Source organism: Patagioenas fasciata, chromosome 2 (genome assembly GCF_037038585.1).
Source record: "Patagioenas fasciata isolate bPatFas1 chromosome 2, bPatFas1.hap1, whole genome shotgun sequence".
Taxonomy (NCBI): domain Eukaryota; kingdom Metazoa; phylum Chordata; class Aves; order Columbiformes; family Columbidae; genus Patagioenas; species Patagioenas fasciata.
In genome coordinates this window covers 110,186,750-110,200,207 of record NC_092521.1, presented here as the reverse complement: position 1 = coordinate 110,200,207, position 13,458 = coordinate 110,186,750, and the positions used below count along the sequence as shown (strand labels likewise).

Sequence of the window (13,458 nt, the reverse complement as noted above, 5' to 3'; positions counted from 1 at the left end):
ACGTGCCATGGCAATGTAGCTAGACATAAATAAGTGTCTCCAGTTCGCTTCAGGATGGTCTTTCTTAGCTTCCGGAGAGCCATCTGCTTTGTGCACAACTGTGCTGGAAAAGACTCTCTGAGTTTTTTGTTATTCTACCCCTTCCTGGCCATTACTGCCTAACACTGCTGTATGGCAGTATCATACATACGCTCCCTGTGTCCTATTGAAGACGGCCATCCAGCTGGGCTAAATTTACCGCTGGAAGCGGTTTGAGCTAGTCCACAACTATGGTATTTGCATGAATCTTTCCATAACTGGAGTCCTACAGCAGTAATGTTGCCTCAGCAGTGTGATCTGGAAGAGCGTATCTGTTTATCACGTTAAAGCAGCCTTTCTAAACTGAATGCCAGGACTCTGCTACCCAGCTACAGAAGAGCTGGAACCAAATCTCCTTCCCACCAGTTCCAAACATTCATTGAAATCTGTGGAGATGGACTGAACGTGTGACATCAAATCCCCATCTCGAGTCCCTTCACAAAGTTTGACTGAGTTTTCAAGCTGCTGTTCAGGAAAAAAAGACAAAAACAGCTTTAGGGGCCCAGCACAAACTGAGCTCTGTGTTCATCAGTCCTTTAATGTATGCCAAATGGTCTTTTTGGTTCAAAATCATTTCATGCAATGCTAAGCAATGCCCTCACTGTTGCTTTTGCTGACTTGCAGTAAAGCAGTGGGATGCCAGGCTGCCACCATCAGAACATCTGCTTTATTGGAAAAGTATTTCAGCAGGCCTTGCCTTGTAATAAATGATGTGACTCTGGAAGGCAAACAGCAGCACTCCTGCAGGCAAATGGCTCGCAATAGGTCAAAAATGCCTGAAGCTTTGGGAGGAGCAGCATCATTTCTGTCACCCCACCCAACCCAGTGTCCTAGAGCTTTAACAAGGGAAAAAATACATCACTGAGGCTGTGAAGATACTCCCAGTTGATGTACTGGGAGTCTTCTACCAGCAAAGAACGTGAGAAGAGCGGGATGGAGGAGAAAGCAGAGGACAGGGGAATCCAGCTGTGAAGCTTTTTACTCTGCCACTGAAAACAGAGCTACTCCTGGGAGTGCTGCTCAGTTTGCCTCAGTCAGAATGAACTAGGGCAGCAAAATGTGCCATGTAAACTACTTCAGTTACGAAACAGGTTACCGAGTGTTTATACAAAAAGCTTTGCTAGCACACAGATACTTGTCCATTGTCCTAATTTACAGCCATTTCCAGAACAGTCCCTCATCCTCTAATTATTTTTAAGGAGTCACTAATTTTCTTTTATCCGACTCTGCATCTCTCCTAAGACATAAAACCCCACCGCTTTTGTAGTCTTTTTGTTCCATTCACAATGCAACATAAAAAAATCCCCAATGCACTAAAACAGTGAAAGCATTTCAATTTCACCAACAATATAAACAGCATCAAAAAGATTTTGGATCCTGTTTATCTACCTGTGAAGTTAGTAGTCAGTGGATGCTCTGTTACTACAGTCAGAGAAAGGTCTTGCTCCTGTTGTTATTGCTATTGCCTTCTGAAGTGAAATGACAGTGGCGCTCTTTTGAATGGTGGCATTTTACAGCAATTTAACTTCCTGCCTAAAGAAGCAAATTTACATGAAAATTATCTGGAAAGCACAATCACATAAACACACCGTTTATATAGATATATATACATGTATGCCGGCATTTTTAGTACATGAAAGGTATGTGTGACATACAGCATATTAAAGGCCATAGAGATGAGCAGTAAATAAGTTGGCAAGATTATTTTCTACAGTAATTTCCTAGAAAACAAACTATTTACTAGAAAAGCCTACCATTATCCTCCAACCTCTTTTTCCATGAGCAGCACAGCTGATTTCTACCTCCATTCTTAGTCACCTTCCATGAAAGCATCACTGAGGACCTAATGAAGAATGCTGGGTAATTCTGGCATTATTGGATTTTTTGTTATTTATTTATTAGACACGGGAGCTGTTATCAGCAAGCAGCCAGGTGAGTCAAATCAGATAAAGCATTATCTGAATCCTGTGCTATAAATCAGATTTTAATAGAGAAAAGATCTGTATTCCTTTGGGAGTGGAAAGAATATCTTTATAATGTGTTCTGAATGTGTGCTGCACAATAGCATGTATGGGTAAAAAGTATCTTCTGTAATCAGTTTTCTACTTTCTTCTCTTAGTTCTTTCACCCACAGAACTAAAATAAATGAAAGTTCTGTTTGTTCCAAGGCTAGCAAATAACTAAGATAAGCATGCATAAAAGCATGCATACATGTTGCATTCTCACACAGACACACAAAAAAATACTGAAGTCTGCAATATTAAAAATACAACCAAGATATCATTGTTTCTCTGCTGGCAGAATAATTTACAGATTTCAGGTTTTATCTAATTCAGCCATTGAAATGACACCTTTGATAGCCTACTCTCAACCACAATACAGCTTCTGTCCTAGGTATTTATACTTGTCTTTTTCTATTCAGAGACTATAAAGTCTCATGACAGGACCTGTAGATTAGAAACAGATAACATTTGACTACCCCTTGAAGGTTTTACAAATTTTAATCAACAAAGTAATCCAGATATGCTCAGACTGAAATTGGTGTTAAACATTAGAGACCTTGATGCAAAGCCAGCTCTTTCTTGTGTTGCAGTGTCATTCGAATGTTGAGCTACTGGAAGTTATTGTTTGCAAAAATGAGGGCTCCCCTCTCACCTAATGCATCATGTTTGAATCATCAGACAGAACTGAAATTCTGGATTTAGTTTGTGGCCCAGACACTTAAAACAAGTACTTTGAGGACTCAAAAATTACTTTTCAAAAACAAACTTGTTGGGTCATATTCAATTAATTCCATAACAAACTGGACAAAAAGGCCTTTCACATCATGTTTGTCTTAAAAATTCCATTTTTTCATGATCTACAAATGAAAATGAATTTGTAACCAAACCATTTTATTCACTGAGGTATATGAAGGTGTGTACTCAGAGTACCCTTAATGAATGGAGAAAGCTCTCCTCTCCCACTGCCATCCCTCAGGAGCAATGCTGACATCCACATCACACTCCAGTATCTTCTTATACCCTTTTCTTCCCAGGTGAACCTTTACTTCTCCATGACAATTTACAGGAGGACTAAAATTTTTTAAAGTACTTACAAAACTACAGGCAGCACAAAAGTCATGAACACAATGAAAGCTAATATCAAACTTAGGTTATCTGAATGTAAGGCTTATTTATTAGAGAAAACATCCAACCAACTCATAACTAACCACATGCTGTATTTGAGCTATTGGTTTCCCTTTTGGGGGATGAAACTACTCTTTAATTAATTTTATCAGTATCTGAACAATAACCTGATTCAAAATCTGTATTTGGATGAGTAAGGGTTAGCTCTGACCACTCGGGCACAAGAGTAGTTTCAGGTTGTAGATTAAACATCTTCAAGGAAGACCAGATCATTTTTGTTTTTTATATATCTGAGATGATAATGCAGAGAAATAAATAAAGGAACTATGAGAAACATGAACACGGAGACTGAAAGTGTAGCCTGTAATGGGGTGCAGTGTATACATCACTAGGGAAAACACTGTTACGGTCTGAGGTTCACTCTCGGAAACAGAGAGCAACAAGAAGGGAGAAGCAGAGATGGTGGTCTCACGTTAACATCAGACAAGTAGGAAACAGTCACTTAAATACTTTTTTCTTCTTCAGAAAAAGAAAAAAAAAAGTGTAATAAAAATCCCCATAGGTCCATATCTAGCTATGCCTCTAAGTAACCTGTAGAAGTTTATTACAGCACAACTAGAATGATAAACATGGAAAAAACTGATATAGACAGAAACTTCTTGTTACCACTGCACCTCCCAATGTGTTCTCCTCCAGGTGGCACATCTAGACTAGCAACCCCTATGTCCTTCAGCTTCAGCAGATCACGCAATCATAATTCAGTAGTAAAAGAGCCATGTCATTTGTGGGAGCAGACAATCTTTAAAATTGCCGTCTTTCAAACGAACACTTAGTAAACCTGATGAAATTGATGTCATTCAACTCAAAAAAGTTCTGATGTATCTGAAAAATAACTTTTTAAACTAATAATCAAGACCACAAGAAAGGACTGCAACCTCACAGAATCTACAACATTTGGTACACACAGTAGCCTTTTGCAAAGCAACACAGGCTGCAGAGATGCTCCCTTATGTGAGGCTGGTTTGAGGTTCTTCCACCTCACTCTCGAGGGCAGAACATTTACTGAGAAATGAGTAGTCCCTCAGTGCAAGGGGCCACAAAATTCACTATACAATAGGAGAGGAGCAGATGAAAATTCAGTACCTTACCTGTTAACTGTACTTATCAGTACAAATGAAAATACTTGACTCTTGTTCAAATCAAGAGAACATACAATACATTCAGCTCTTACAATCCAGTTTAAAAGGACAAAAACATAAATAGACCAACAGCTCTTCACTTGGCAAGCCTCTCACATCTTGAAATTAAGGCCATATTTATACATTTTATCATTAATGAGCTACTAATGCCTACTACCTCCTTAATCCCACATGCTCAAATCCTCAGTAGAACAGGGCGTTCTCTAGACCATGCACACGTGCTGCTGGCTCGCACTGCGGGTAGTGTCAGATTAATCACTAGCCACTGAAGGCACTGTACCACATATTGTGAGAACCACATGCCCTTTCTAGATGGGATGGCCCTAAAGTCTGGTCACATAAATCAGACTGCAAGATTAGAGCTTCTCAATTGCTTCTTTGCTTCCCCTAAGTTTTAAAGGATCTTTATCTAAAATATCCCTTTGTTTTCATGAGTAAATACATCCTGAATGGTTCAGTGTGGGAGAAGGGGCAAGAGGTTGAATTTCTTTTGGTCAAGAACCTCCTTTCTCTACAGATAAATATCCCTGTTCTAGATCAAATGCATCTTTTCCCACTTTAAAACAAGAAAATGAAAAAGATCTATTCATTTTGAGTTGACAAACAGAGAATATACACAAAGCAGTTCAGGATAAGTGAGGCAGCTTTAATAATCTGTGTCACATTATCATTTGTCTGTTGTAACTTTATGGCTTATAACCAGGAGTTTAGGCACTAGCAGCTTCCCTTCCCTGGAGGGTAATGTATCAAGGTGGTAATGTATCATGACCTCAACAAATGTTTTATTTAAACAGCATAATGACTCCCAAATGGAAAACATGTTCCTGCCTGTGATATCTCAGGTTTAAATATATTTATCTTCTTTTTTAAAAAAAAAAAAAAAAAAAAACAAACAACAAAAACAACCCACAACCCTTCATTTCTAGAAAAAAGTGGCCTGGCAGGGCCACCTTCAAACACGTAAAGACCCTTCAGCACTGGTGAAGCTGCTGTAAATGTCTGGTTAGGATAACATTAAACCCCCTGTCCCGGAGGCGTCTGACTTACTGAGGTTCCACCTGAGGCCTGTCGTGGTCACGCTCTCGCAGGAGTTCCCGATGGGGATGAGGCCACACCAGGTGCCTTCCAGTCCCGTGTCCACATGCAGCTTGTGCTTGCCCTGCAAGACAGAAGGGCCCCTGATGTCAGTGCTCACCAGGGACACAAATTACATTTGTCAACAGACCTTGCAAATAAAACAGAAAGTACTTAGATGGAGGCAGGTCCAGAATGTCCCCCAAAAGCTCAGGAATATTTGCCTGTAGGAATTCAGGTCACTGATGTCTACAGAGGGAGGAAAGACCTGTGCTCAGGTTCCAAACCTCAGGGCTTTCAAAAAGTTTGTTTCTGGGCTTTTCTAAGCAGAATCTGACTTTTCTCATACTTCCCTGCCATTTTTTGACAAGGCTCTTCTGACAAAGCTAGCCTCTTCCTTCCTGTCAAATGAAGGCATCCTGACCCATTAATTCATTCTTTTTCCTCATCTAAACAGCTGTATTTAACTTCCTAAACAACGTTAGTCAAAGCACTGCTGAAGCTCCTTCATTATTTTGAAGACATCTGTAAAATTTAATGCAAAATTTCACTTCTCCAGGCATGTAGTCTTGCCAGAAGGAAGAATACATGCAGAAAATTAACTAGGTGCCAGAGAAATTAATTTAAATATTTAGAGTAACATGCTTACACTAAGCAAGAACAACAAACTGAAATGCAGGAGAAGCAGCAGAAATTAGTGACGATGGATTTGTGACCAAGCTCTTAATTAGTACTTATAGAACTGTGTGAACACCTTGCGTACGAACGGTTGCAAGGAAGAGTAGATAGTGGAAATTTTTTACAGAATGAAAAAAGAAATAAAAGCTGAACATTAGAGTTCTGGCACAATTTGTGTTCTGAGAAAAGTGTTAATGAAAGCAAGAAACTAGCAAATGCAAAACAGTGACAACATTCGTGGAGAAATCATCCTCTGGTCTCTTCTACACAGGTAATTTATTATTTCAAACAAACATGGGCTTCATCTGGGCAAAGGTTAGGATACTCTGAAATAGAGGCTTCTTTGAGGTTGTATTCTCTTGTGGATACACAGGCAAGCTAAACCCTTCAGCATCTCTTTTACATACAAATTCTTCACCACTATAAATAAAATCAGATATGTCTATTTATTAATATACCAAAATAAAAGAACCCTCTGAAATCCAATGAGTATTCAGAGAGTGCCTTATTAAGCGAGAAATCAAGATTGTAAACCAAGAAAAAAGAACAGTTGAACCACAAAACTCAGGTCAATGTCCCAATCAGCAAAAATACTTTTTCACAAATTTTCTTCTGGGGAACGTATTTAAGCTTTTTTTCTTATGTCCTGTCCTCTCATATGCTCATTCCAAATGCCTATGCAAATATAAAGTCACTAGTTAGAAAGTCAAAACTGGAGGCCAAGTATCTTATTGCTGAGATGTTGATGTCTGAGGTGTTTGACAGCTTCTCCTGTTAATGCCAAACGCATTATGAAGAAACAACTTCGATACATGTCATGCTCCCAGTTAACAAATGAACCTTGGAAAAGCTGTCAATTAGAGACTATCAAATCGCGTAGCTTAAGCCTGTGTGATTGTTTGCAGAGCAACGAGAAAACCAATCCAATATCATCTATCTTCACAGGGTGTGCAGCTTCATGTGGTGATGAGCCATGTGTATCTATAATGGTTGGGAATGCTTGCCTGCCAAATTCAGAGGTGTAACAAATTCAGGCTTGATAACCTTTTAGCTATGCAGTATGCCATGCTACTTCTCTCTCGCAGTACAGAGGGAGGAGGAAAGGGAGAGGACAGGTAAAACTACAAGCTCTCTCATTATGGTACTGCAGATATTGTGTATAATGAAGCTGATGATGGAGAGAAGGGGTGGGACTGTTCCCAGTGAATGTACATATTGCTGCTCAGAGCTACTTGGAGAGAAGAGCAAACTCACTGCATTTATCAATTCATAAAGGAATATGAAAAAGAGAGGTAAAAGTAAGTGGCCCAACAGAGAACCCAATTAAGTCCTGTATTCTCAAAACCTGTGCCTACCTACTATTAGGTTTGCATTTCCTATTTCACAACATTCTGGCCCAGCTTACCGATAGGGATTAAATTCAGTAAGAAATTTCTGCAGAAATCTGTCCTTCTGTTCTCATGAAATAAGTCTTTAAAACAAAAGATGCCATCACCGGAGTTCACCAATACCCAGGATTTTATCAGTAGTCTTTCAACATCTGATGCTTCTCTAAAAATCCCAGTTCACACATCCCAGTGATTATGTAAGAATTTTGACTTTCTTCCCTAAAACAACATTTTCTTTCCCTTAGTTTATAAGAGAAATTTCAAACTAAGAGCCCAGAGGGGCAAACCAAAGGCAGTAAGTAAACAGGAACTGAAATATCAAAATGCAAGTTTTTTTACAAAAAAACCCTCTCAACTATTAAGTCAAATCATTGCTTAGGAATTGGTTCATGGATATTACACAAGAGAGTTTTTAAGACTTTTCTTTGAATTAATCAATACAGAGGTCTTAATATTACCGGGCATAGTGAGGATAGAAAACGGAAATTGTAAGGGGGGTGATGGGGGCAGGTAAACAAAAACTCCTACTTATTTTTGCCTAAAAAAAGGTTAAATAGCCAATGCATTTTTACAGTAAGTAAAAGCACTGCTAGACTGCCATGGAGGAAATCAGGTGCCCAAGTTTATTTTCAAGTTTCCCAGTAGAGATCTTTCAACCAAGCAAGATGGAACTGCTATTTACAGGAAGGAGGGAAGATCAGAGCTTGTAATTTGCAAATACGGGTAATAATGTGTTTTATTTCAGCCTCTGTCATTAAAGGAACAATTATATACTGGCACTTAAAATATGAAGCTGTTTTCAGTTTCTGCAGAAGTCAAAGTTCCAGAACCAGGATTACAACAAAAACTAAAGTTTGACTAAATAAGTCCCTCCTTAAGTTTTTTGCCTCTGTAGAAGGTAACTGAAATATTTTCACAATTAACTTAAGAATCAAATATTACCATGCGTGAATGATACTGGTGATAAAATAATTGCAAATAATACAGCTGCATTGATTTTTATCTTATTAAGTCAGTTTTGAAAAACATTGATCAGTCTTCAGCATTGATTTTTTTTCTTCATTTTGTCTCTGATGCTGGGAAATAGGAACAATTTTTAAGTTCAGCAATAAGAAGAAAATGTCAGAAGATATTTTTAAGAACACTTCATCCATATAGGTTAAATTTTTCCTTTTGATTGTAAAGTCTTCCGTTATAAGAAAGCATTTCAGCAGCAGTGGCCAAATATACCCCCGCTCCAACACTCGTTGCCAAGGAAAGACCTAAAGACATAGGTTTTCTCTGTCACATCTCTTAACTTAGATGAACAGAAGTCTGATTGCCAGGAACTCATATACCTCACCTTGTCCAAGGCTGTAAGCCACCAAAATCCTCAGTAAAAAAATTTCAAGCTGAAAGGTATATGAACAGTATCAAGATAAAAGCTGACAGTTTCTAAACATGCATGGATATCCCATAGGTACTTCATGGAAGTATAGAGAATTACTTCTCCAAGTGCTTTCCAGACCAACCTGAATAAATGTATTACAACAAATATATCTACTCTAAAATAGATATCAAGTGACAAAATTATATGTGAGAGAGAGAGAAAATGGGGACTGATCTTCAGCACTGCATTCTGGAACCTGGCAGGCTGAAGCCAGATACAGAGGAGAGGCATGAAGCCAGTTAACAAGATGTTGGGGAAGAATAAGGAATTAAAATTAAGCTTTAAAAAACAAATGAAGAAAGGTATAATAAATAGATCTTGGAAACTCCTGAAGAACTAGGACATGTAAAAGGTAATGGGGATGGAAAAGGAACGAGTTAGAGGATTAGAGGACAGGGCAAGCTTATACTAATTTTCAGGCTGCCCTGATAGTTTGACCAGTATAAATAAATCTGCTGAACAACTGAACTCATAGAAGTTGCTGATTTTCTGAATAGAAGACTGTCACCTGCCCTTGCTGTGAGATTTGGGACTATAGAAAAAAAGGATTTCTTGAGATCTGGCCAACTGCTCTGTGATACCTCCTCCGCTAGCTAGATCTTGTTTTCCATAATCTTTTGATAAAATATCTTTTTATATTAGCTTTATTTCAATGATTACTCTATAGATGGCAGCACACACTTGAAAACAACAACAACAGCAAAAAACTAAATACAGATGTCATAGTGTTACCCAGGGAAAAGGCAAAACCCACAATCTGTTTTAGTACATAAACATCTGGATGCAGAAAATGGTATGTTGATAAAAGACCTGGGAAATGGGTGGAAATCAATACGATCACCAAAGACTGCAATATAGAGGAGGAGGAAAGGAACAAGTATGAAACTAAGCTGAGAACATTTATGTTTAAAATCAAATATCACGATCGGTAACAAAGTAAAAACAAAGTTCCAGAAATATTTCTACTAACCATTAGTTGTGTAAGAGCTTGACTTAACAATAAGAGAAGCTTTTAGGCTGAGATTCTGAGCATGGCAAATAGAGCTGATTTTTCTAAAAGGATGTATTTAAGATGAGCTATTTTGTTACAGCTCTGAAATATCAATTGTCTTTTCAAACAAATATACACAGTGCCAAGTTGCTATTACATGAATGCTATTCGGAGAACATTATTTGAGCCAACCAGGCTTTTTTTTTCTTTTGAAAATAAAAGTATCCACAGTTCCAGTGAAAACCCAGAAGTATAAAAGCTCTTGTAGATCATATCAATGACTGCTTACATATGTATGAAAGAAACAGTAAATTTATTGTACTTTAAACCAATATTAAAATATGTTGGACCCAATCCTGATGATCTTTACTCTGAAATGTTAGTAGTGCTCCTGTACTGAAATGGATAGAACAGTATATCAGTTATTTGCAAGACAGCACCCCACCAAGTCTATCCTTCAACAAGAACACTTCATAAAATGATGACTTCATAGTGAATAAAACCCCAGACAGTAGAAAAACAGTAAATTATAATAATTAATAGACCAAATTAATGAGCACATCTGTTTCAAAACAATTTATGACAAGGGTATAGAAAGAAATCCCTGTGGAGGTGAGTGCCACTAAAACGAAAAGATTTACTGTACCCTGAAGTTATACATTTAAGTGGTTGCTACTGCATATCTAATGTACAAATTATCCACAAAGCGCAAATGACCCCAGAATTTCACACATTTGCACATGAACTTTTTCTATAAGCCTAATAAAACTCTCCTAAGAGTACACTTGTAGTATAACGTTGACAAATGTTTTACTTCGCACAGTAGGTGCGTCCCTTTTTTGCTCATCACCTGTTGCAGTAGGAGCAAGTAAAACAACTCTCTGTCTTCTGCAGTAAAGCCCGTATGACTGACAAGAAAACAGCAAACATAGGTGCAAAAAATGTGAAGGTATATTTCTCTCTGGAGACCGCAAGCAGTTAAAACTGCCAGCAGCATAGACACTGTTAACATGAACACAAATGAAGTGATGAAAACACTTTATCAAGCAAGACAGACATCTGGGAATACAAAAGTTACTTTAAAAGGGAGTTTGGGTGGTTTAATTTCCTTTCACAGACATATCTTAAAGATTGACAAATGCCATAAATACCAATTCTTGTTCTACTCTGAATCCTACCTTAAAGAAAACCTCACTCTGTTGAAACTTCCCACTCACAAATGGAATTCCACAACATTTACTTCAGTCTACCGTAATGCAAAATACACCACAAATGCAGTGTGAAACTACGGTAATCAAGAACTGGCTGGTCCTTCTCTAAATTCAAGCAAGCCCTACACTGGCCCAGTGTGACATTTTATCCTTGAGTTGCACATTTGATGCCCGATCCTCAGCAGGCCCATCATTATAGATTTAATTACCATTTTTAGTGATGCCTTAAAAAAATCAGAGCCATTTTCTTTATATCCATTTATGAGACCACAGAGTACAATAGATTGCAGATAAGAGTGAAAAGTAGACAAGCTGCTGAAGGTTTCCTATTGCTTGTATAATTACTATGCAATGTTGCAGTTAAATTGTCAACCTAGGATGGCCTTTACTAAGGGCACTAATATTCTGTAATTCCTAAGTGCTGAAAATTATGGCATAATCTTTCTTACCATCCACTGGTTCATAATACATTTAGTGTCACTGCTCATTCTTTTCTGTGCATTTGTACAGGGGAAGAGTCCAGAGGATCTCTTCTATCTAGACTACATTCTCTTATTTTCCTTGGTATTAGAGAAGTGTGGGAGTTAATTTAAAATACAGGATATTGTTCACCTAACTTGTGGCAAGAAACAATTTATTCTTCATGGCACTGAATTACTAAGTATTGCTGGAAGGCATCTTTATGCTATGTAAGAATACACAGAATTTTTGTGCAAATATATAGTGCTAGGTTTTTGTTTTGTTTTGTTTTTTGAAAGTGCTTAGGCTCTGTTGCTATACAAGAAAAAAAAGTATGGTTACCAAGCCTAATGCATGTCAATGTTTACTAATATATGCTACACAACAATACTTGATATATTTTTTTCTTGTCTAGGTTGTTCTGATCAGGTTGCTTTCTCTATGCATCTTATTTTCTCTTTGCTGTTATGCTAATCTGTCTTTCCTTTCGCATAGTTCTTCACAGCCCATCCTGTGATGGAGTCTATCTCATCTTATTTTGTGGTAAGCAATTAACAGATTATTTTTTCCTTCCATCAAATACCGACCATCTGAATCTTGGCTGGCTGTTGTAGCAGGTGCCTTTGTGACTTAACCTTCAATTCAAATCTGTTTTCAGAAGTCTTCACAAACAAACTGGTAAATCTCTGTAGCTCTCCTCCCGCAAAATTTCACTTGGAAATCTTCTCTACTACATAAGAAGAACGATCAATAGGCTGCTGGTCAACAACTTTGTATAATTTCTTGTACTCCTCAAATTACATCCATGTGATGCCCTTGCTTTGTAAGTGTTCTATGATGCAGCAAATATTGGGCCCACAAATCCTCTTATACACCACCATTTTTTTAGTAGAACTGGCTTCATATTTGGGATCTTCATGTTAGGACTTGGAGCTTCATAAAAGCCTGGCCTCTGTAATTTCTGCAGTGCAAACAAACTGATGGACAGAGTTCTTTGCACTGGGTAGGGGGGATCTCGCAAGTGCTCTTTTCTCCCATCCATTTCTGACTGTTACTTTCATATACCTCTAGGTAAGAAAGAGAGAGGCTTGAAGTAGTGATAAATGAACTTGTGAAACAATTTTCAGCACCCCGTCTTGATCTCTGTTACAAGAAGGAATAATTTGCTATTATTGTAAAGATATTCATTTGACCTAGGATAAGACACCATATCTACGTTCAGCAGACAGGAAAATAGTTTCTGCTTTATAACAGCAGGCTTTGAAGAAGTGTTATGCCCCCGATCTTGTACTAGCAATGACTGACTGCTTCTCTCCACATCCGTGAAATTCAAAGACCTGTTGCTCAGGTCAGGAAGAACAAATATAATTAGATAAATTTGGTCATTCAAACAGGTATTTTTTTCTCCTCTTTTTTTTTTTTTTCCCACCTTCTCCCTGTTTTCTTGTATAGCTAAGTAATCAGTTGGAGATTACAGTCCACACAAAAATTATTTTCTTGGAGCATGTGGTGGGGAAACAGAATACTGTACTGCCCTGAACTCTGTTTTTCTCCTTTTCTCTGTTGCAGTGGAGTTCATTTGGAACAGCCTTTTTATAGCAGGTATAGCTTCAGTTCTCTTGCATTTCAGTGGGAACTGTGCCCATATCATCAGTGTCATCAGTGACTGATTTGGTTCTCAGAATACAGAGGAATATTCACAAGCACACTAAAATAATTCAAAGTAGGCCAACCTGAGTCCTAAATCTTTGACAGTGATTTCTTACCATAAACAAATACAGTCAGCCTGGCATCTTTTCTCACAAGACTTTGAAGGTTCTGAA

At 38.0% G+C, this 13,458-nt stretch overlaps 1 protein-coding gene across 3 annotated transcripts in view; it reads right to left on the bottom strand.

Annotated features, from left to right (window-relative positions):
• The window catches only part of TPK1 (thiamin pyrophosphokinase 1), a 304,572-nt gene that overhangs the window by 58,554 nt on the left and 232,560 nt on the right, over nt 1-13,458 (bottom strand). For all 3 annotated transcript variants that reach the window (XM_065832445.2, XM_065832446.2, XM_071804699.1), the window contains one exon: nt 5,453-5,564. In XM_065832445.2, the coding sequence (XP_065688517.1) occupies nt 5,453-5,564 (112 nt within the window). The remainder of the gene's footprint in view (nt 1-5,452; nt 5,565-13,458) is intronic.